The sequence below is a fragment of the Ovis canadensis genome, chromosome 17, assembly GCF_042477335.2.
Source record: "Ovis canadensis isolate MfBH-ARS-UI-01 breed Bighorn chromosome 17, ARS-UI_OviCan_v2, whole genome shotgun sequence".
NCBI lineage: Eukaryota > Metazoa > Chordata > Mammalia > Artiodactyla > Bovidae > Ovis > Ovis canadensis.
In genome coordinates this window covers 55,726,021-55,750,523 of record NC_091261.1, presented here as the reverse complement: position 1 = coordinate 55,750,523, position 24,503 = coordinate 55,726,021, and the positions used below count along the sequence as shown (strand labels likewise).

General features: G+C 43.6%; 1 protein-coding gene across 13 annotated transcripts in view; it reads left to right on the top strand.

Annotated features, from left to right (window-relative positions):
* The first annotated feature begins 12,244 nt into the window (after positions 1 to 12,244).
* SFSWAP (splicing factor SWAP) overlaps positions 12,245 to 24,503 on the top strand; it is a 79,542-nt gene continuing 67,283 nt past the window's right edge. For 4 of the 13 annotated variants that reach the window (XM_069557991.1, XM_069557990.1, XM_069557988.1 and 1 more), the window contains exons 1-4: positions 12,247 to 12,873; positions 15,404 to 15,526; positions 16,157 to 16,288; positions 20,490 to 20,575. In XM_069557991.1, the coding sequence (XP_069414092.1) occupies positions 15,517 to 15,526; positions 16,157 to 16,288; positions 20,490 to 20,575 (228 nt within the window). In that variant the 5' untranslated portion in view covers positions 12,247 to 12,873; positions 15,404 to 15,516. The other 9 variants (XM_069557989.1, XM_069557983.1, XM_069557982.1 and 6 more) reach the window with 4 other exon arrangements.

Below are 24,503 nucleotides of genomic sequence, written 5' to 3'. Positions count from 1 at the left end.
AAGAAAGCTGAGCACCAAAGAATTGATGCTTTTGAACTGTGGTGTTGGAGAAGACTCTTGAGAGTCCCTTGGACTGCAAGGAGATCCAACCAGTCCATTCTGAAGGAGATCAGCCCTGGGATTTCTTTGGAAGGAATGATGCTAAAGCTGAAACTCCAGTACTTTGGCCACCTTATGTGAAGAGTTGACTCATTGGAAAAGACTCTGATGCTGGGAGGGGTTGGGGGCAGGAGGAGAAGGGGACAACAGAGGATGAGATGGCTGGATGGCATCACCGACTCGATGGACGTGAGTTTGAGTGAACTTCGGGAGTTAGTGATGGACAGGGAAGCCTGGCATGCTGCAATTCATGGGGTCGCAAAGAGTCGGACATGACTGAGCAACTGAACTGAACTGAACTGAACTGAATGCTTAGACGGGATTTTAACAATTTCACTTCCACCAGTTGTTTTCAGAATCTTTCCTATGAATTTTAATATGAAATGTACCCAATGTATTTATTTGTTATTTTTGTCACACACTGGCAACCTCTTTAACATCTAGGAAGACTAGATGTTGTAAACTTGGACATTTATGCCTTATGTACAGCAATGAGATCAAACTAGTCAATCCTAAAGGAAATCAACCCTTGGAAGGACTGATGAGGAAGCTGAAGCTCCAGTACTTTGGCTACCTGATGCAAAAAGCTGACTCACTGGAAAAGACCCTGATGTTAGGAAAGACTGAAGGCAGGAGAAGGGGATGACAGAGGATGAGACAGTTGGACGGCACCGATTCAATGGACATGAGTTTGAGCAAGCTCCAGGAGATGGTGAAGGACAGGGAAGCCTGGTGTGCTACAGTCAATGGGGTTGCAAAGAGTTGGACATGACTGAGTGACTGAACAACAATTCTTATGTATACTATATACACAGGTATGTAAAACAAAATGCAGAGACACATAAGGGACAATGGTTAATCTTGTTTCACTATAAACACACTAGTATAAATGCCCTGGTACTTTCTTTTCCCTCAGTATATCAGTTCAGTCACTCAGTCATGTCTGACTCTTTGCAACCCCATGAATTGCAGCACGCCAGGCCTCCCTGTCCATCACCAACTCAGACATGAGTTCACTCAGACTCTCGTCCGTCGAGTCAGTGATGCCATCCAGCCATCTCATCCTCTGTTGTCCCCTTCTCCTCCTGCCCCCAATCCCTCCCAGCATCAGAGGCTTTTCCAATGAGTCAACTCTTCACATGAGGTGGCCAAAGTACTGGAGTTTCAGCTTTAGCATCATTCCTTCCAAAGAAATCCCAGGGCTGATCTCCTTCAGAATGGACTGGTTGGATCTCCTTGCAGTCCAAGGGACTCTCAAGAGTCTTCTCCAACACCACAGTTCAAAAGCAGCAATTCTTTGGCACTCAGCTTTCTTCACAGTCCAACTCTCACATCCATACATGACCACTGGAAAAACCATAGCCTTGACTAGTTGGACCTTAGTCGGTAAAGTAATGTCTCTGCCTTTGAGTATGCTATCTAGGTTGGTCATAACTTTTCTTCCAAGGAGTAAGTGTCTTTTAATTTCATGGCTGCAGTCACCATCTGCAGTGATTTTGGAGCCCAAAAAAATAAAGTCTGACAGTGTTTCCACTGTTTCTCCATCTATTTCCCATGAAGTGATAGGACCGGATGCCATGATCTTCGTTTTCTGAATGTTGAGCTTTAAGCCAACTTTTTCACTCTCCACTTTCACTTTCCCCTGAATGAGCACAAATAAAATAATGCGTACTGCTCAGAGAGGTGGTTAAATTACTCTTTTTTTTTTTTTTGGTAAAAAAAATATTTCTTTTTATTTTTATTTTACTTTACAATACTGTATTGGTTTTGCCATACATTGACATGAATCCATCACAGGTGTACATGCGTTCCCAAACATGAACCCCCCTCCCACCTCCCTCCCCATAACATCTCTGTGGGTCATCACCGTGCACCAGCCCCAAGCATGCTGTATCCTGCATCGGACATAGACTGGTGATTCAATTCTTCCATGATAGTATACATGTTACAATGCCATTCTCCCAAATCATCCCACCCTCTCCCTCTCCCTCTGAGTCCAAAAGTTCGTTATACACATCTGTGTCTTTTTTGCTGTCTTGCATACAGGGTCGTCATTGCCATCTTTCTAAATCCCATATATGTGTGTTAGTATACTGTATTGGTGTTTTTCTTTCTGGCTTACTTCACTCTGTATAATCGGCTCCAGTTTCATCCATCTCATCAGAACTGATTCAAATGAATTCTTTTTAACGGCTGAGTAATACTCCATTGTGTATATGTACCACAGCTTTCTTATCCATTCATCTGCTGATGGACATCTAGGTTGTTTCCATGTCCTGGCTATTATAAACAGTGCTGCGATGAACATTGGGGTACATGTGTCTCTTTCAATTCTGGTTTCCTCGGTGTGTATGCCCAGAAGTGAGATTGCTGGCTCATAAGGTAGTTCTATTTGCAATTTTTTAAGGAATCTCCACAGTTCTCCAAAGTGGCTGTACTAGTTTGCATTCTCACCAACAGTGTAGGAGGGTTCCCTTTTCTCCACACCCTCTCCAGCATTTATTGCTTGCAGATTTTTGGATCGCAGACATTCTGACTGGTGTGAAGTGGTACCTCATTGTGGTTTTGATTTGCATTTCTCTAATAATGAGTGATGTTGAGCATCTTTTCATGTGTTTGTTAGCCATCCGTATGTCTTCTTTGGAGAAATGTCTATTTAGTTCTTTGGCCCATTTTTTGATTGGGTCATTTATTTTTCTGGAATTCAGTTGCATAAGTTGCTTGTATATTTTTGAGATTGGTTGTTTGTCAGTTGCTTCATTTGCTATTATTTTCTCCCATTCAGAAGGCTGTCTTTTCACCTTGCTTATATTTTCCTTTGTTGTGCAGAAGCTTTTAACTTTAATTAGATCCCATTTGTTTAGTTTTGCTTTTATTTCCAGTATTCTGGGAGTTGGATCATAGAGGATCCTGCTGTGATTTATGTCAGAGAGTGTTTTGCCTATATTCTCCTCTAGGAGTTTTATAGTGTCTGGTGTTACATTTAGATCTTTAATCCATTTTGAGTTTATTTTTGTGTGCGGTGTTAGAAAGTGATCTAGTTTCATTCTTTTACAAGTGGTTGACCAGTTTTCCCAGCACCACTTGTTAAAGAGATTGTCTTTACTCCATTGTATATTCTTGCCTCCTTTGTCAAAGATAAGGTGACCATATGTGTGTGGATTTATCTCTGGGCTTTCTATTTTGTTCCATTGATCTATATTTCTGTCTTTGTGCCAGTACCATACTGTCTTGATGACTGTGGCTTTGTAGTAGAGCCTGAAGTCAGGCAAGTTGATTCCTCCAGTTCCATTCTTCTTTCTCAAGATTGCTTTGGCTATTCAAGGTTTTTTGTATTTCCATACAAATCTTGAAATTATTTGTTCTAGTTCTGTGAAAAATATCGCTGGTAGCTTGATAGGGATTGCATTGAATTTGTAAATTGCTTTGGGTAGTATACTCATTTTCACTATATTGATTCTTCCGATCCATGAACATGGTATATTTCTCCATCTATTAGTGTCCTCTTTGATTTCTTTCATCAGTGTTTTATAGTTTTCTATATATAGGTCTTTAGTTTCTTTAGGTAGATATATTCCTAACTATTTTATTCTTTTCATTGCAATGGTGAATGGAATTGTTTCCTTAATTTCTTTTTCTACTTTGTCATTATTAGTGTATAGGAATGCAAGGGATTTCTGTGTGTTGATTTTATATCCTGCAACTTTAAAAGGACAGTAATTCATATGAATTTTTAAAAAGGATATATCTACAAAATATATTATTTCATGAAATCTATTTTTAACATAACTTGTGCACTTCTAAACATCTAGAAAGACTAGATGTTTGAAATACGGACTTAAGTTTATCCACTATACACACAGTAGTGTTGAATAAACTAGACACAAGTAACAATGGATATATTCAAAAGTGTCCTCTACAAAGGAATATTCTAGTCTAGAATCTTTCATTTCTCCCAGTTCCTCCTTTCCACCATCCAGCCAACAGTGGGCGGTAAGTACAGGCACATATGTCGCTTAGATGTGATTTGCAATTTCACTTCCAAAGGTCATTTTCAGAGGACAGCCTTTCAATGAATTTTAACACAAAGTGTAAAAAATGTGTTAGTTTACTAACCCTATTTTTGTTATTCACTGGAAATTTCTTTAATATCTATAAACTAGATATTATAAAATTGGGACCCATTTGTCCAGTTAAACGAAATACATTAACATAAATGTTAAACTGAAATGTTCTAGTACACACCTTTTGCAACCTTCCCTCCCACCTCCCTCAACCCAATGAAAAAGAACAGAGTATACTGTTCAGACATGACGTTTAACAATTCCATTTCCAGTAAGTGGTGGATCTGTGCTGTTCATAAATGAAGGTGACCACAGCCTCAGGTGTGACATGGCCAAGCTACACAGCAAGGATCAAAGACCTATCCGTCCAGAGTGTTGACAGCAGGAATGGAGATCTCCCCTTACACTCTGAGCCAAGCAGCGGCCCAAGTAGGAAAGAAATATGAAGCTGTTTACGAAAGTGCTTCACTGTAACTGTGTAGAGGCTTTCACTCTGAAAATTAGATTTCAAAGAAATTTAGGAGAAAGGCTAAATCAAGAAATATTCTAGGGAGTTCCAGTTCAAGATGGTGGAGTAGAAGCACATGAGCTCATCTCCTGTGAAAGCACCAAATCACAACTAGCTGTTGAACAACCATCAACAGGAAGACACTGGGACCACACACAAAAAAAGAGATACCACACCTTCAAAGACAAAAAAGAAGCTGCAGCGAGACAGCAGGAGGGGAACAATCATGATAAAATCAAATCACATACCTGCCGGGTGGGTGGCCCACAAACTGGAGAATAATAATACCAAAGAAGTTCTCCCACTGTTGTGAAGGTTCTGAACCCCATGTCAGGCCTCCCAGGCTGGAGATCTGACAAAAGGACTGGGCATCCCCAGGGAATCTGACTTTGAAGGCCAGTGAGATTTCATTACAGGACTTCCATAGGACTGGAGGAAACAGATTCCAGCCTTGGAGGGCACAAACAAAATCTTGTGCCCATCAAGACTGAAAAGGAGCAGCCACTCGACAGGAGACTGAACCAAACCTACCTGCTACTATAGGAGGGCTCCCATGGAGGCGTGGGTCAGCAGGGGCTCGCCACAGGGCTGGCGGCACTGGAGCAGCTGTCCTGGAAAGTCCCCATTGGCTTAAGCCCTCTTGGAGGTCACCATTAACCCTATCATAGAGCCCTGAATCAGCAAACTAAAATGGACTGGAAAGGGTGAATTTAACTCAGATGACCATTATATTTACTACTGAGGGCAGGAATCCCTTAGGAGAAATGGAGTAGCCATCATGGTCAACAAAAGAGTCCGAAATGCAGTACTTGGATGCAATCTCAAAAATGACAGAATGATCTCTGTTTGTTCCCAAGGCAAAGCTTTCAATATCACAGTAATCCAAGTCTATGCCTCAACCAGTAATGCTGAAGAAGTTGAAGTTAAACGGTTCTATGAAGACCTACAAGACCTTTTAGAACTAACACCCAAAAAAGATGTCCTTTACATTATAGGGGACTGGAATGCAAAAGTAGGAAGTCAAGAAACACCTGGAGTAACAGGCAAATTTGGCCTTGGAGTACAGAATGAAGCAAGGCAAAGGCTAATAGAGTTTTGCCATGAGAACACACTGTGTCATAGCAAACACCCTCTTCCAACAACACAAGAGAAGATTCTACACATGGACAGCACCAGATGGTCAACACCGAAATCAGATTGATTATATTCTTTGCAGCCAAAGATGGAGAAGCTCTATACAGTCAGCAAAAACAAGACCGGGAGCTGACTGTGGCTCAGAACATGAACTCCTTATTGCCAAACTCAGACTTAAATTGAATAAAGTAGGGAAAACCACTAGACCATTCAGGTATGACCTAAATCAAATTCCTTATGATTATACAGTGGAAGTGAGAAATAGATTTAAGGGCCTAGATCTGGATAGATAGAGTGCCTGATGAACTATGGACTGAGGTTCGTGACATTATACAAGAGACAGGGATCAAGACCATCCCCATGGAAAAGAAATGCAAAAAAGCAAAATGGCTGTCTGGGGAGGCCTTACAAATAGCTGTGAAAAGAAGAGAAGCGAAAAGCAAAGGAGAAAAGGAAAGATATAAGCATCTGAATGCAGAGTTCCAAAGAATAGCAAGGAGAGATAAGAAAGCCTTCTTCAGTGATCAATGCAAAGAAATAGAGGAAAACAACAGAATGGGAAAGACTAGAGATCTCTTCAAGAAAATCAGAGATACCAAGGGAACATTTCATGCAAAGACGGGCCCAATAAAGGACAGAAGTGGTATGGACCTAACAGAAGCAGAAGATATTAAGAAGAGGTGGCAAGAATACACAGAAGAACTGTACATAAAAGATCTTCATGACCAAGATAATCACGATGGTGTGATTACTCACCTAGAGCCAGACACCCTGGAATGTGAAGTCAAGTGGGCCTTAGAAAGCATCACTATGAACAAAGCTAGTGGAGGCGATGGAATTCCAGTTGAGCTGTTTCAAATCCTGGAAGATGATGCTGTGAAAGTGCTGCACTCAATATGCCAGCAAATTTGGAAAATTCAGCAGTGGCCACAGGACTGGAAAAGGTAAGATTTCATTCCAATGCCAAAGAAAGGCAATGCCAAAGAATGCTCAAACTACCGCACAATTGCACTCATCTCACACACTAGTAAAGCAATGCTCAAAATTCTCCAATCCAGGCTTCAGCAATATGTGAACAGTGAACTCCCTGATGTTCAAGCTAGTTTTAGAAAAGGCAGAGGAACCAGAGTTCAAGTTGCCAGCATCCACTGGATCATGGAAAAAGCAAGAGAGTTCCAGAAAAACATCTATTTCTGCTTTATCGACTATGCCCAAGCCTTTGACTGTGTGGATCACAATAAACTGGAAAATTCTGAAAGAGATGAGAATCCCAGACCACCTGACCTGCCTCTTGAGAAACCCATATGCAGGTCAGGAAGCAACAGTTAGAACTGGACATGGAACAACAGACTGGTTCTAAACAGGAAAAGGAATATGTCAAGGCTGTATATTGTCACCCTGCTTATTTAACTTCTATGCAGAGTACATCATGAGAAACGCTGGGCTGGAAGAAGCACAAGCTGGAATCAAGATTGCTGGGAGAAATATCAATAACCTCAGATATGCAGATGACACCATCCTTATGGCAGAAAGTGAAGAGGAACTAAAAAGCCTCTTGAGGAAAGCGAAAGTGGAGTGAAAAAGTTGGCTTAAAGCTCAACATTCAGAAAACGAAGATCATAGCATCTGGTCCCATCACTTCATGGGATACAGATGGGGAAACAGTGGAAACAGTGTCAGACTATTTTTTGGGGCTCCAAAATCACTGCAGATGGTGACTGCAGCCATGAAATTAAAAGCACTTACTCCTGGAAAGGAAAGTTATGACCAACCTAGATAGCATATTCAAAGACAGAGACATTACTCTGCCAACAAAGGTCCATCTAGTCAAGGCTATGGTTTTTCCAGTGGTCATGTATGGATGTGAGAGTTGGACTGAGAAGAAAGCTGAGTGCCAAAGAATTGATGCTTTTGAACTGTGGTGTTGGAGAAGACTCTTGAGAGTCCCTTGGACTGCAAGGAGATCCAACCAGTCCATTCTGAAGATCAGTCCTTGGTGTTCTTTGGAAGAACTGATTTTGAAGCTGAAACTCCAGTACTTTGGCGACCTCATGCGAAGAGCTGACTCATTGGAAAAGACTCTGATACTGGCAGAGATTGGGGGCAGGAGGAGAAGGGGACGACAGAGGATGAGATGGCTGGATGGCATCACCAACTCGATAGACCATGAGTTTGGGTGAACTTTGGGAGTTGGTGACAGAGAGGTCTGGCATGCTGCAGTTCACGGGGTCGCAAAGAGTCAGACATGCCTGAACAACTGAACTGAACTGAGAGCCCTTAAACCCAGGGCTGGGTCACCTCAGGCCAAACAACTACCAGGGAGGGGGCACACAACTACCAGGGAGGGGGCACACCACCACCAATCAGCAGATAATTGGATTAAAGCTTTAGTGAGCAAAATCCAATTTTTCCCATCACCAGTCCCTTCCATCAGAAAGCCTATACCAGCCTCTTAGCCTCCTCTATCAGACAGCAGACAAAAGCAAGAAGGATCATAATCCCACAGTGGCTGAACATTACAGAAAGTTAATCACAAGGAAAAAGTAGAAAGTTATGTCCCAGATAAAGGGACAAGATAAATCCTCGGGGGGGGGGGGGGGGGGGAACCTAAATGGAGAGAAGCAATCTTTCAGAAAAAGAATTCAGAATAATGATAGTGATGATCCAGGATCTTGGGAAAACAATGGAGAAGATGTAAGAAATGTTTACCAAAGACCTATAAGAACTAAAGAACAAACTAACAGAAATAAATACACTAGAAGGAATCAATAGCATGTATGAACTTCCACTTACAGCATCACTCTGCTTAAGCCCCCAAATTGTATGTAGTTATTTTATATTGTTAGATTAATCATATTCCCATTATGGCTGGCAACTGTAATCATCTTTTTGTCTATTGATTGTGAAATTTGATAACCATCTTTTGCTACTGTGATTATGTTAACTATTACCTAATCATATCATGATTGGTCAACAGAAAAACAATAGAATTCTATATCACCAAACTATCATAGTTTAGTTTGTAATCACTTTTTAAAATCCAGATGCATATCAGAATTATCTTGGAATTTTTTGAAAAATACAAATGCCCAGGTATTGCTTTTTTTCTCCAAAGCTCCAGATATGTTTCTAATGAGCAGCCATGTTTAAAAACAACTGGACTATATGAGAATCTTTTACTTTTACCTAGCTTGTTTAACTTTTTCTACTTCATATTCAGTGCTCCCACTTCATTTAGTTTGTTTTCCAGTGTCTCTCTCTCTTCTATGTTCTTTCTCAAGTTTTTATCAATTGTAGCAGAAAATCTTTTGAATACATATATATAAATAGCATGTATAACATATATATCTTAGAAAACTTTTGAATTTTTGCCTAACTAAAAAATAGAGAACTCTTTACATTAAAAAAATGTTTTAATAGTACTGGTGAAGAGAGATAAAAAAATGAGAGATGTTTGTTTGTAGTCCAAGTTTTTGTTATTATTTTTTGCTAAGAAATGCTTCTCTTCCTGAGATTCCAAAGCTTCTGAAAATAACAAAATGGAAGGGACGGGGAAGAAATTCACTTGTGAATGGTTAAATATATGGTACCTTTAGTCTTTAAATAAAAGCAAGATTCTGTCACCAACACACACACTACTGTACTGGCACAACACTATATTTTTTTTCCATCTTCAAACTAGATTATTAAAATATCCAGTTGAAGGAGACAAGCCCAGTTAACACTGCAGACAAGATGCTTTCATGTTGAGAACTTAATAGCAGAGGTGGGCTGGAAGGGCATTCTGACATTCAGTGTATAGCATGAGAAAGCATCCCCGTAAGAAATACCCACTTACAAAATATTCCAACAGAACAGATTTATCTTCACATGTCTGTCTCCCCACCTTGAACATGACCCTTTCAAAGACAGGGAACATCAACTCTCTTATTTCCAGTGCTGAGCACATTCGGCCTGGCAAGACAGTTGCCTTGATGGGTAGGAGCACAGGCCCTGGGGGCATTCAGCCAGGGATGTGTGACCTTGAACATCTCCAGGTAAGACTGAGATCACAGGACAACTTCGATCAAAGAATAGAATTCAATTGAGCAAACCTTAAAGATCTTACTGGTTTATTCAATGATTCATAAATCAGGTAGCATACAAATTAACATACAGAAAGAAGCACCAAGAAGCTGTACAAAACAACTTTTATAGGGGACTTCCTTGGTGGTCCACTGGTTAAGACTCCACACTCCCAATGCAGGGGACCGGGATTCAATCCCTTGTCAGGGAACTAGATCCCTGCATGCCACAACTTAAGACCCAGCACAGCCAAATATATATAAAACCTTTCATAGGTAGTAGGGAGCAAGAACAAGAAGTCATACTAGCCCCAAAACAGGTTGGTTATTGCAAGATTACTCTCCTGGAGGAGGTGGCAGGGGTCTAAAAAGCAAGTGACCTAACTAGTGCTAACTAGTGCTTATCAGGTGATTCCTGATTTGCTGATTTAAGATTCCATTTCTAGGAGAGCCAAAACCATAATTAAATCAGGTCTTAGTTTGATGACATGAGGCTTAGTATCATCAACCCCATTTGAGGACTGTTGTCTTATTTCTCATCAGGCCTCATGAGGACCAAATGGGTCCTACATGTGCTCCGGAAGGCATCTATCTGCCCTCATGACCACTGATGCCCTTCTATCCAGTGTCACAAGAGGCTTGGCCTACAGGCTGAGCATACAGGCTTCCTAGCCCTCTGGCTTCACCTCCAGACAAGTGCTGTTTGGGTGCTGGAGGGCAGAGGCTGGTGTGTTTGTCTACTTCTCTGTTTTGAATGGCATCTCCTGTTTTATCTGTATCTTCTTCTTGATTCTAGGTCTCCACACAGCCCTTCCTTCACAACCAAGGCAGATACCCCACCCCAGCTCTGAGGAAGCAATCAACTCCAGCCTCCACGGTAGTGGGGGTGCTGGCTCGTTGGGCTCAGGGTTACGCCATCTACCTGTTTTCATCTCTTTCTAGACCTTTACTGGAGAAGGAAATGGCAATCCACTCCAGTATTCTTGCCTAGGGAATCCTGTGGACCGAGGAGCCTGGTGGGCTGCTGTCTATGGGGTCACACAAAGTCGGACTCGACTGAAGCAACTTAGCATGCATGCACACATTGGAGAAAGAAATGGCAACCCACTCCAGCATTCTTGCCTGGAGAATCTCAGGGACAGAGAAGCCTGGTGGGCTGCCATCTATGGGGTTGCACAAAGTCAGACACGACTGAAGCGCCTTAGCAGCAACAGCAGCGGACCTTTATTACCAGCTCAGGGTATTAATTTCCCTCTGTAGAACCACCTTTATTTTCTTAACTGAACCCGGATTCTTAACCACTGGACCACCAGGGTGCTCCATTTTAGCCTAATTTTGACTGAATTTTAGGACTGGAATCACAAAGGTACAATTTGCACTTTTCTGTCTTGCTTCCTTTGCTCAAAACTGTTTCCAATTCATCCAGTCTCTTGCTTATAACTGCAGCTCATTCAGCTTCACTGTATATTCCACTGTGTATATAACTACACTACAGTTGATTTGAGCACTCTGTTGTTGATGGACACTTGGGCTGCTTCCAGTCTGGGGCCATTCAAGAAGGATGCTATAAACACTTGTGTCCAGGCCTCCTACAGCATTCCGGGTATCACATGAGGGTACCCATTAGGGTATCCACGGACAAATGGAACTGCGGGGTACAGGTAAATACGTTGAACTTCATCGGAGTGACAGTCTCCAAAAGTAGTTGAACCAGTAAACTAAACAAATAAGAGTAAGAGACGAAACAAACCAAAGCAAAACCACCCCGCAGTCAATTGACAGGTCTCCACAAACGGAGTTCCCACCACTCTCCTCCCACTCGGGTCCCCAGGACCACAAAATCCGTCAAGGCAAGAGGCTTCGCATCTTACTACGATCTCTGACAATCGCTGAGGAAACCTTATGAGGTAGGCGAGACCAGGGTCATGACCCCCAGGACCTAGAAAAAACCAGGGCTTCAGAAAAGCCATGCGACCGGCTCCCGAGGCACACCCCCGTCAACCTCCCGGGCCCCAGAATCCGCGGCCCAAAGCACTCGATGCAACGACCCACGGGCCCCCTGCCTCACGACCCCACGGCCCCCAAGCACTCGACTCCACAGTCCCCGAGCCCAGAGCACCCGACCCCACGGCCCCCAAACACCCGACTCCACAACCCACGCCCCCGAGTAACCGACTCCACGGTGCCTCGGTCCCAGAGCTCCCGATCCCAGAACCCCACGACCTCATGGCCCCATGGCCCCCAAGCACCCGACCCGACGGTCCCTGGCCGCAGAGTGCATGGTCCAGGGCCCGGCTGACAGAAAAGCCTCTCCCAGGAACCAAGAGCACCCGCCCCAAGCCGCGTACGCAGCCCACGAAGCACCCGCCCTCCTTCCGCCCAGGGCCGGGACGCGCCCGGGTGTAGGTAACGCACGATCCGAAGCCGCGCTTTCGCCACTTCTCTGGACTGCCGCTGCAGAAAATCCACACCAAAAACGCGCTTTCCTCTGATAACGGAAGTTCCTAACGTGGCGGCACCTCCGAATGCGAAAAGCTGGAGTCAAATATTTTCTAGAGGCTCAAACGACGCGAGTGGATTAACTAATCAGTGGAATCTGCTCGCCGGAAGTAGGGCTGCACCTCGCCGGAAGTTGCGCTCCTCCATTTTATTGCCCGCAATGGCGGCAGTGTCTAGTTTGGGGCCGGGATGCGGAGCTCTTGACTGAGCGGGTAGGCCAAGCGGAGGCTTCAGGGACATCGGCCGCGGCGCAGAAGAAAACCAGCCTGGACGCTGAGGACGCTGTCATGTACGGCGCGAGCGGAGGCCGCACCAAAACCGAGAGGAAAAGCGGCGCGAAGGAGGAGACCGGGCCCGGCGGTGCCGGCGGTGGGGGGAACCGAGTGGAGCTGCTGGTCTTCGGCTATGCCTGCAAGCTGTTCCGAGACGATGAGAGGGCCCTGGCCCAGGAACAGGGACAACACCTCATCCCCTGGATGGGGGACCACAAGATCCTCATCGACAGGTCGGTTCCTCCCCCCACCCGCCGGTCCTCCCCTTCCCTCGCCCGCTTGATTTCGTCTGATGTTGACTTGATGGCCGGGACTGAAAGGGGTTTTCTGGAGTCATCGGGGATCTGGGGGACACCCCTCCCCTGTCCTCACATCCCCCTGGTTCTGGGGGGGAGGGGATGGTGAAACCTGCCCTAAGGCACTGGCTGGAGCTGCGTGCCGCGTCTGTCGCCGGAGGGATCGTCTCTGCTCCCGCAGCCCCTCACGACCCCTCACTCTTGTCGCTGGGTTGCAGTTGCCACTCCGGGCAGTGGAAGCTGCCCGGGCCCTGGGCCTCTCCTGACCGGCGCTCTGGGGCCCTCGGCGCTCCCACAGCTCCGTGTGGTGGGAGGGCAACCCGAAACGCCGCAAGCTGATGTCGCGATTAGAGACCTCTTGGACCCCAAGAGTTGGCTTTGAATCTCTCTTATCCCCAAGGCTCTCTGTGGAGCGCCCGTATTTTGCCGTCATGACATTTGATTACCTCCCCCCCATTCCTCCCCCTTCCTGTGTTAATCCGATGAGTTTCACAGATTGAGGCTGAAGTTGCCAATCACTGAAGGCCAGTTGACTTTTTGCAGACACTGGCCTTGCTCTTAGAGGTACTGTTCTTAGGGCCGGTTTCACTGTCTCTTAAAACTGAAGGGTAGAGCTGAGACAGAGGTGTGTTCTTTTCAAATCAAACATGCTTTTAGGTAGTCACTCTGGAGGGTGTTTGGCCACTTTGGACAGAGAGGTCATGGGACTGGAATTTCTGAAGATGTTTGATTTGAAAAGGATGACCTTACATGATGTAGGTTTTTGCTCCCCTCCCCTCCCATGTTTTCAGTCCCTCTTTCTCCTTGGAATTTTTGTTTGTGGGTTTGGTTTTTGCCAATTTGGCAACTCTGCTTCTGGGGCCCAGACTGAAAAGTAACCGTGACCAACCATTAAACTGTGGAATAGTCTCTCCGAGTGAAGGAAGCCCATCGTTTGAGACAATTAAAACTGGATTCTGCAAAGCCCTGGAACCTGACTATAGGGATGACCTCTGAGCTGGCCAAAATGGACACATTAGTGACCAAACGCCTTTTCCATCCCCGACGTTTCCACTTGGAGTTAGATCTAGACAAGAAGAACTCGTGGAGGGAGGGTCGCCAGCTCAGGTCTGGACCTGAGGGCCCCGGCACTCTGCTCAAGCATGCTGTACCTTTAAACCATGGTTTCTATTGAATGATGCTGCCTGAGTTGTCAGGCGGCTTCCTTTTGAAAAGTGTTACTTGTGGTATTGTTAAAATTTGATAAGCGAGGAACTCTGAGCTTTTTATGCAGTTTTCCATATCATTCTGTACATGATGTGAGTTAGGTCTTCCAAAACCAGTGGGGAGCAAACGCTACACATGTAGATGTGTAATATTTTAAGATAATGATCTACATTTGTAAGTTAAGGAGGTTTACAGCATAGTACAAATGATTTTTAAATTTAATAATATGCAATAACTTGGCTACCCTGAAATATTTGGCCTTTTTTCCTGTAAATGTCTTTTTCCCCCTATATTTTCTAGTCCTCATTACAAAAGTCAGCATTAAAAAATTAAGCAGACTTTTGTCTCTCTAACGTCTGTTTCTGCAACCCTAAATCTGAGTGTTTTAAGTGAAATTCCCTAATTCACTCATTATCTGAGAGTTGCACTTTGATAGCATCTTCATTGAACTTTTTGTATTTTAAGCATAGCAGAAAGTGCCTCCTTAGTCTTCATCTGGCCAACATACCTATGGGTCCGCGCAAGTGCACATGGATGTGTGTTCATTATGTTATATCCTGGGGGCATAAAGTTTAGAAGCACATATTTTATACTGCATCTTCTAATAGTTTTGCTCTGTTTCTAGTGAACCTCCTTAAACTGCACGTATATGTCACTGTTCCTATGTATGTGTGTCTCTCTATCACATAACCCAGCACTTATTTCCTCAGCCAAGTGGCTAGGGGGCGAGCCTAGCCAAGATTTTACCTCCAATGGACGCAAGTTTCTTTGGTGAAGATCTCTCCTGAGAGTTCGGGACTAGCAGAAAGAAGCGAGGAAATTTCGACCGTTTGGTTCTTACGGATAGGTATTTATGTATTCGGTTTGTGTGAATGTAAGCTATGATATTTGACTTTTCAGAAAAAAAAGTTTTTTCTTTTCTTTTTTTTTTTCCTTACAAATGGCATTGAATGGTTAACCAAACCATAAAGGGTAAGAACTGCCACTGAAGTGGATACCATTTAAGCTATTAAAGGATTGTTTACCTTTAATTATAAGTTTTATCATATGTTAGAAAGGAATTTAGACTTTGTTAAGATAACTTGAGTTTAAAAGTAGGTGAGATATGACTAGCCAAATTAAATATAATGAGAAGCATTTTTATGTTTGCTTTAATATTTTTATTTCTTTATTTTAATTGGTAAGTATACATAGAAAACGTCACACACGAACCAACCCAAACGTTAATTTCTTCCCCTTGACCAGCATGTTCATATTACAGATATGATGGGCGCGGTCACCTGCATGACCTTTCTGAGTACGATGCTGAGTATTCCACATGGAACAGAGATTACCAGCTCTCCGAAGAGGAGGCACGAATAGAGGCCCTGTGTGATGAAGAGAGGTATTTAGCCTTGCATACGGACTTGCTTGAGGAGGAGGCAAGGCAAGGTACTGCTCAAGAAAAACTTACTTAAGCAACAAACTTTTTAAAAAATTTTTAAGTATTTAAAAGTTTACTCCCATTCATTTTTTTATACTCACTCTTTCTGATATTATCTTGACAGTACCCAGTGGATTGGAAAAACAGCAGTCTTTGCGTTCTGAGAGGACCTCAGGATAGTTTATATATAGAGCCACAGAGAATTTTCCCAGCTTTTGAGGGCAGACTGGGATTTGAAAAAACAAAAACCAAACTCTTTAACTGTTCTTCTTTAACAGTATCGTATAAATTAAAATTGATGTTCTTGTCTTTGCCGTAACAATCTTTCATACAGTTCTTAATCCCCAAGTTTCTCAGCAGGAAGAAATTTTCCACAAAAGACGTGTAATCCGCTGTCTGTGGTAAACATGTACTGGCAAAAGTACATATTGATAGATGTGAAGTGTGAAATTTTAAAAAACATTATTGCCTTGAAAAGAGGTTGGAAAAAGTGTGTTGTGTGCTTTACTGATAGCCACAACTTTAGAAATATATAAAATGTTTCTCAGTAAATTTCTGCTTCTGTTAACATAATTCTCATTTTTGTTCAAGAGGAAGAATACAAGCGGTTGAGTGAAGCACTGGCGGAGGACGGGAGCTATAATGCAGTGGGATTCACGTACGGCAGTGATTACTATGACCCATCTGAACCCACGGAGGAAGAGGAACCTTCCAAACAGAGAGGTGAGGTGAGGGGGTTGCCCGGGTGATGATGTTGGGCAGGCGTCGCGTGTAACCATAGAGTCTTCAAAGCACGATTACGGGCACTAAACAGCCGCAGTGTCACCATGGGACAGAGAAGAAACGTGATTGGTGTTAGGGTAAAACAAAGCTAAGAAGTAGGAAAGGAATTGTTGGAAGTGGGGAATGAATTCAGAGTTCAGTTATCTTCCAAGGATCTGGTTGCCTTTTCCTTTCTTGCTTTTGGATTCATGGAGCAGGAGTTACTCTGAATTCTGTGTATGGAATGTATGGACAGTGTATGTGTTGGAATCCACAGTTCTCAGGTCTTGAAGGGACAGGCATTAACCACTCTCCTGCTAACCTGCTTCCTCATAGCCACCCCTTGAGTGAAATAATGACAGGTGTCCAGTGGAAGGACACCTGTGGAGTCAGTTATTATCAAACAGAAGACAGCACAGGGTGTCCTGGTGAGCCTCGATAGGCCCTAGGACATAGACTTACCACAGTATTTTAAAGTAAGTAATATTTACCTAGAAATAAAGCTTCTAAATGTATGCCTTTTGGGATTAACTCTGAATGTTTTTTTTAAATAAACGATGGTGCTACTAAAAAAAACTGGAGCTGTGAAATTCAAAAATAAACTCCATATTCACTTTGGTAAGCCCTGAGAGCACCTGTATAACAGCCCTGCATACTGATCAGTCATGAATTGTCAATGATGGTAACACACACTGGAAACATTAAGAGTGGATCACTTTATTCAGGATATTCTGTTTAAAGAGAAGAAGAGCTTCAGAAACCTATTCAAATGTTCGGAGTAATGAACTGGAATCACATCATAGAGAGATGGAATTCTGGAGCTAGCTGAACCTGTGATATGGACTTACTTATTGTTTTCTCCTAAAGTAAGAAATCTTCTGGCAAGTATGAAGTAACTGTGGCAGTTAATATTAAAATGCCATCTGCCCTGCACATTAAAATGCCTGTGCCCTGCAGCCACATTAGGGTTCTCCCAGCTTCTTCACCTCGGGGCCTGACAGCAAGGTGTGGGGGCCAGCTTATACAGACACTTGCCTCATTGCCCTTGCTTTCTTTCTGCTCATTACTTTATGGCCATAAGAATCACTGTTGCACAGCTCTGTTCTGCAAGCTTCTCAAGAGTTTTCCCAGATGTAATTTTAATCATATTGAGTTAAAGCCTAGTTAAGGTATTAAACACCTTCTAGCATTGACTTTTGAATCTGAGCAGACCTCAGAAGCTAGGGTGCAGTGGACGTGTTCTTGCAGGTTTGAGAAGCATACATTCATTCCTTAATCTGGAATAAGTCATCCGTCTTAGGATTCTGGACAGTTCCAACTTTGTTGTTGTCTCTGAGCCTTGTACATTCTGTGTGCTTTAAATATGCAATGTTCGATCAGAAGGAAGGAATGCACACTATCTCCATTTCACAATGGAAGAACTGAGATTCATAGAACCCAGATGTCTTTTGCAAGGTCAATCGACTATTTTGGGAAAATCTACAGTGATGTTTTCTTAACATTTTAGATTGGGGATCAGCAAACTATGACTGAAGACCCAGTTGGCGCATTTCTGTGAAGTTATATTGGAACAGCCATGGTCATTTGTCCCTGTTTTGTCTGTGTGGCTTCTGCACTTCACTGACAAAGTGGAGTTGTTGAGACAGAGGCCATCTGGCCAAAAAGCCAGGAATGTTTACTGTCTGGCTTTTTGCAGAAAGATGTCGCAAACGCCTGTTCTAGGTGTTGGGTACCTGTCTCAGTGTAATTGTTGGGCTACCTGATGTCAAATATGGTTAGATTATTGAAAACACTTCAGTATTCTTGCCTGGGAAATCCCATGGGCAGAGGAGCCTGGTGGGCTACAGTCCATGGGGTTGCAAAAGATTTGGACACAGCTTAACAAGTAAATAACAACAGCATTGAATTTTAAGAACTTCAGTGTGGCTTAGTTTCTCTTCCAAGTTTTAGTGTGTTTTCTCTTTAATGTAAATTCTCCATATTTAAAATCTTATTTCTGTAACCACATTCTCAGAACTTTGCTTTGTGTGCTGATTAATTTTTTTAATGGAAGTTGGGCCCCTGTAAAACTTACAGCTCAACTCTAAATTTACACTGGTATAAATAAAATGCCACATATACAAATAACATGTACGCATGCACACACACACATACATACTTGTATGTGACCTATGCATGCACACACTTTTCAAGTAGAATACAGTTTGGTACCCAGTACCACTAACAACCAGATTGTACTTTACTGCTGCATTATCTTACAGTCTAAAATTTTAATTTTTGTTTGTTTTTCTGAGTCACCAACATGTCTCAATATTCTTTGATTTACAAAAATGCCATACAGTTGACCATTGAGCAACAGAGGTGTGAACTGGGGAGGTCTGCTTATCCTCAGATTTTTTTCTTCTTTCAATAAAAAGCAGCATTGTGCTGTTGGCCGGATCCACAGAAGTGGAGCCACAGATACAGAGGACCGGCTCTGGGACTTGAGCGTCCCCGGATTTTGGTGTCCCTGCAGACACTGAGGGGCGACTGCACTGTCCTGGTGTTCGACTGCTGTGAATCCTTGTGATATTAACCAGAAGCCTTTGACGGTGCCTTTAGTTCTGTGTAACTTCTCTCTTCCCTTTCGGCAGCTTACTGTTTCCATCCTTTATTTTCACAGGTTTTCACCATCATCTATCCCTTTTTTTAACAAGAAAAGATTTAAATTTATTTGAATCTTAGTTAGCATTACAAAAGTTGCTTTTTATTTTGTGCTACTAAAACCATTTTTCTGTGAAGAAAAGTATGTGTAAGAACAGAGCAAATCTGTAAGCTACCTATTCCAAATAGCTCTTTTGCTCTGAGTTCCTTTATTTTTGAGAACAGCTTAGCACTAAGGAAAGGCTATTCGAACAAAGTTTATACCACTTTGTCATTTTAGGGAGATACGGTAAAGTTATACTTTTATATATTCACACCTTTGGCCTCATTCCCAAAGAAATTTGGGGATTTTAAGCTGTTACTTGGCATGTTGCAAACCAGTGTTTCTAATACTTACCAGTTCTGCTGTGTCATTTGGTTACTGGAGCTGAAGAGATGGGTTGCTGATTACAGGGAGCTTTCAGGCCATAGTAAGTCTTCAGTTCTTGGGAGAGAACAAGGGTATGTGAGCTTGTGAACAGTGGTGAATACTCTTACAAATCAATCTGTGTCTCATCAGACTGCAGTCAGCAGGTCTTTTGTACTGTGAAGCCTGTATAAAATTCCTTCTTGGCTTTGCAGAGAATTAAGTTTGAAATGGTTGTCTCTTCAAGAGAATCCATTATGTACAATGGAGATATTTGTTTTGATGAAGACCTAATGTTTATTTCACATCTTTTTTGAAGAAATAAGTAGATGTGAAATTCTTAAAAATGTTAGCTTGGTTTTCTAGTAGTATGTTTTCATATATTTCACTATATCTTCTTAAATTGTTCATTAAATTGAGATGTATATAGGTACCTTAGAATTCAGAAAGTTGCAGTGTGTGGTGTCTTGTCTGGCTTCCAGTAGACAGATGTTTGTTAAGTGAACCGTTAAACAAGAAATGAAAATAGACATACATCTGATTATTTGTGAAGAGAGAGGTGGTTTGCTTGGGTGGAGAGGTCTTGGCAGTTACATGCAGGGATTTTATGGTTCAGTGATGAAAACAGCCGTCTTGCAGTTGAGCACCCTGTGCTGTGCTTGGCCCTCTGGGCAACCCACCCAGATAGTGTGGGGGTGGGCTCAGCAGATCAGAGGGGCTGGGAAGGAGGAGAGCTGAAAGTGTGTCTGCCTGCTGCGTGCAGAGCCTTGGGGTGGAAGCGCTCTCGTGCGTTGTCTCACTGCGCCTGCACCATGGCCCTGGAGTCCGCGCTGCCACTCTGTCAGTACTAGGAGGAAGCAGACAAGGACAAGGGAGGCACCGCCCCATGCTGCACCAGCCCAGCCCCCCTGGGACCTGGTGAGGTGCTTTTGCCGACAGGTAGTACAGTGAACACAGAATAGAGAGTGGAAGTGTTCCTGGGAGCTGATGTACGACAAGACCACGAGGGGCCAGGTGATGCTCCTGCCACTCTCCCCTCCACTGTTGCTTACTGATGGTGGTGCCCTCTTTTCAGGTTGTGGTTCTGAAGTTTTACGTTTTCTTTTTATACAGAAAAAAATGAGGCTGAAAATTTGGAGGAAAACGAGGAGCCTTTCATTGCCCCATTAGGACTGAACGTGCCGCCTGATGTGGAGCTGGTAGGTGTCTTTGTCCTTCACGTTGCTATTCACTGCTGTTAGCACTTACCGGGAAGTACTCATGTGAGAGCCTCACCACAGTCACAGCTGCCTTACAGTTTGTGTGATGCTTTACAATTATTTTTGAGTTAATGGAGGAAAACTCATCACACACCGCCTACTTTTCTCTAAAGAAAAAGAGAAACACTACAGTAGAATCACTAGACCAGAGCATCGGGGGCTCGGGAACTGGCTCACTCTCAGAGACCATGTGGTTGAATCCCCAGGTTTTACCAGCGCAGAAAAACCTAGTCAGAATTCCTGGTGAGGAGACTGTTAGCCACGTTTAGGTGTAAAAACCCTCTTGCTCAAAGCAGCTTGGCTTCAGTAAAGTTGCTCTGGCCTATCTTTCTCTAATGTGGTTTTTGTGGGCACTTAAGATAAGTGTCTGGAGAAGGCGATGGCACCCCACTCCAGTCCTTTTGCCTGGAAAATCCCATGGACGGAGGAGCCTGGTGGGCTGCAGTTCATGGGGTCGCAAAGAGTCGGACACGACTAAGCGACTTCACTTTCACTTTTCACTTTCATGCATTGGAGAAGGAAATGGCAACCCCCTCCAGTGTTCTTGCCTGGAGAATCCCAGGGACAGGGGAGCCTGGTGGGCTGCCATCTGTGGAGTCACACAGAGTCGGACACGACTGAAGCGACTTAGCAGCAGCAGTATCAAGATAAGTGTCTTCACCTTGACATTCCCTTGGCACCCTTCTGCCTGGTTTTCCTCTCTAGTATGTCAAGACCCTGTGGCATCTCCAGGCAGCCCCTGAACTCAGGAGGAACACCTGGGTGGCCTCCTCTCCACCTTAGTGCCCTGCGGCTGGTTACTGGCGGAGTTGGATTAATCTCACCTCGCCTGGCTATTTCAGCTACATTTGGTTAAGGTTACATTGTAACAGGCCTCATCAAGGGTTCTCCACCTGTTACCTCATTTAATGCTAGTGATCCTATGAAGTAGCTTCCTGTTACCATCTCTCTGTCACAGATGGAGAGAAGTGAAGAAGTTGGGTCACACACAGCAGGCAGGAACTCTGACTCACAGTCTTTTGACTGTCGGGCTGTCATGAATTGCTATGCTTTGTAGGGTCCCTACATGTTTATTAGGGATGTTTAAAACATTTTTGTTGCATGTACACACCCAGAAAAGGGCTGTTTGTGCTCACTGTAAAGTTTTTTCTTTGGCATCTTCCTACCATGGATGTGGGTATTCCAGGTCATTCTGTGTGTCCCGCTGTAGTATCACTGATAATCAGTGGACGCTGAAAACTCACAAAAGTCTTTTGCATTCTCCTCACGTGTGCATGACACCTCCCATATTTAGTGCAGCATGGATTTGATGGTTCTTCCTCTTTGGTTTTGGTAATATACAGTTTTATTATTTTTCTGTTGACCAGTCATGATACAGTGGTATTAAGTGAGTAATAGTTCCATAATCACAATAGAGAAAGATGTTTATCAATCAATGACCAGACAAAAAGTAAAAGATGATTACAGTCACAAGCCATAATGGGAACATGATTAACCTCACAGTATAAAAAAATTATGTACAGTTTGGGGGGTGAAGCAGAGTGATGTGGTAAATGGAGGTGCATACATGCACATGATTTCATCTGCCCAGTCAGTCTCTGTCTTCTGGTTGGTGCATTTAATCCATTTACATTTAAGGTAATTATAGATACTACGATCCTGTTATCATAGTCTTAATTATTTGGGGTTTATCTTCTGTAGATCTTTTGCTTCTCTTGTGTTTCCTGCCTGAAGAAGTTCCTTTAGTATTTGTTGTAAAGCTGGTTTGGTGTTGCTGAATTCTTTTAACTTTTGCTTGCCTGGAAAGCTTTTGATTTTTGCATCAGATCTGTATGAGAGTCTTGCTGGGTAGGGAAATCTTGGTTGTAGGTTCTTCCCTTTCGTTGCTTTAAATATATCTTGCCACTCCCTTCTGGCTTATGGAGTTTCTGTTGAGAAATCAGCTGATAAACCTGATTCGAGTTTCCTTGTTTGTTATTTGTTGTTTTTCCCTTGCTGCTTTTAATATTTTATCTTTCTCTTTAATTTTGGTCAGTTTGATTACTGTGTGTCTCAGTGTGTTCCTCCTCGGGTATATCCTATCTGGGACTCTCTGCTTCCTGGACTTAGTTGATTGTTTCTTTTCCCTTGTTATAGGAAAGTTTTCAGCTGTTTTCTCTTCAAATATTTTCTCAGGTCTTTTCTCTCTCTCTTCTGCTTCTGGGACCCCTAAAATGTGAATGTTGGTGTGTTTAATATTGTCCCAGAGATCTCTTAGGCTGTCTTTTTTTTTTTCCATTCTTTTTTCGTGTATTCTCTTCTGAGGCAGTGATTTCCACCATTCTGTCCTCCAGGTCATTTATCTGTTCTTCTGCCTCAGGTGCCTCAGCTATTCTGCTGTTGATTCCTTCCAGTATATTATTCATCTGTTAGTTTATTCTTGCAGGTCTTTGGTAAACATTTCTTGTATCTTCTCCATTGTTTTCCCAAGATCCTGGATCATCTTCACTGTCATTATTCTGAATTCTTTTTCTGGCAGGTTCCTTTTCCACTTCATTTAGTTGTTTTTCTGGGGTTTTATGATGTCCCTTCATCTGGGATATAACTTTCTGCTTTTTCATTTTGATTAACTTTCTGTAATATGGTTTTTGTTTTAGCCGCTTTGGGACTGTGCCTCTTGCTTATTCTGTCTGCCTTCTGATGGGGGAGGCTAAGAGACTTGTGTAAGCTTCCTGATGGGAGGGACTGGCATGGGAAAAACTGGGTCTTGGTCTGGTGGCCAGGCCCTTGCTTGCTGCTGCTGCTAAGTCACGTCAGTCGTGTCCAACTCTGTGCGACCCCATAGACGGCAGCCCACCAGGCTCTGCCGTCCCTGGATTCTCCAGGCAAGAACACCAGAGTGGGTTGCCAGTTCCTCCTCTAATACATGAAAGTGAAAAGTGAAAGGGCCTTGCTTAGTAAAGCTTTAATCCAATTATCTGCTGGAGGGTGGAGTTGCACTCCCTCCCTGCTAGTTGTTTGGCCTGAGGCAGCTCAGCCCTGGCGTCTGCTAGCTCTGTGGTGGGGGTAGTGGTGACCTCCAAGAGGGCTTACACCAACGGGGACCCTCCCAACCTGATGCTGCCAGTTCCCTGGGCCCCACAGTGAGCCCCTGCCAGACCACACCTCCACGGAGGCCCCCAACTCTAGCAGGGAGTTTTGGTTCAGTCTCCTGTGGGGTCACTGCTCCTTTCCTCTGGGTCTTGGTGTGCACAAGATTTTGTGCCCTCCAAGACTGAAGTCTCTGTTTCCCCCGGTTCTGTGGAAGTCCCATAATCTCCCACTGGCCTTCAAGGTCAGATTCCCCAGGGGTGCCCAGTCCTTTTGTTGGATCCCCAGTCTGGGAAGCCTGACGTGGGGTTCAGAACCTCCCCAACGGTGGGAGAACTTCTTTGGTATTATTGTTCTCCAGTTTGTGGGCCACCCACTCGGTGGGCATAGGATTTGCTTCTATCGTGATTGTGCCTCTCCTGCAGTCTTGCTGCAGCTTCTTCTTTATCTTTAGCTGTGGGGTATCTTCTTTGGGGGGTTCCAGTGTCCTCCTGTCAGTGGTGGTTTAACAGCTAGTTGTGATTGTGGTGCTCTCGCAGGGGATGAACACGTGTCCTTCTGCTCCACCATCTTGAGCTGAAAGTCTGCTCTCTTCTGATGTTGTTATAAAATGGTCTCTTGAGTAGGAAATTGCTCTGTGTAGGAGCCAGTTGTGAGTGCTCACTGGGTCTCCAATGGACAGCTTGCTTTTCCTTTGTGGTGATGTCAGTAGTGGGTTTTTCATAATTACTGTGAATTGGAGCAGTGATCCGCTGTGTGCATTATACACACGCTGTCGTCTCCACGTTAGTGGAAGAGC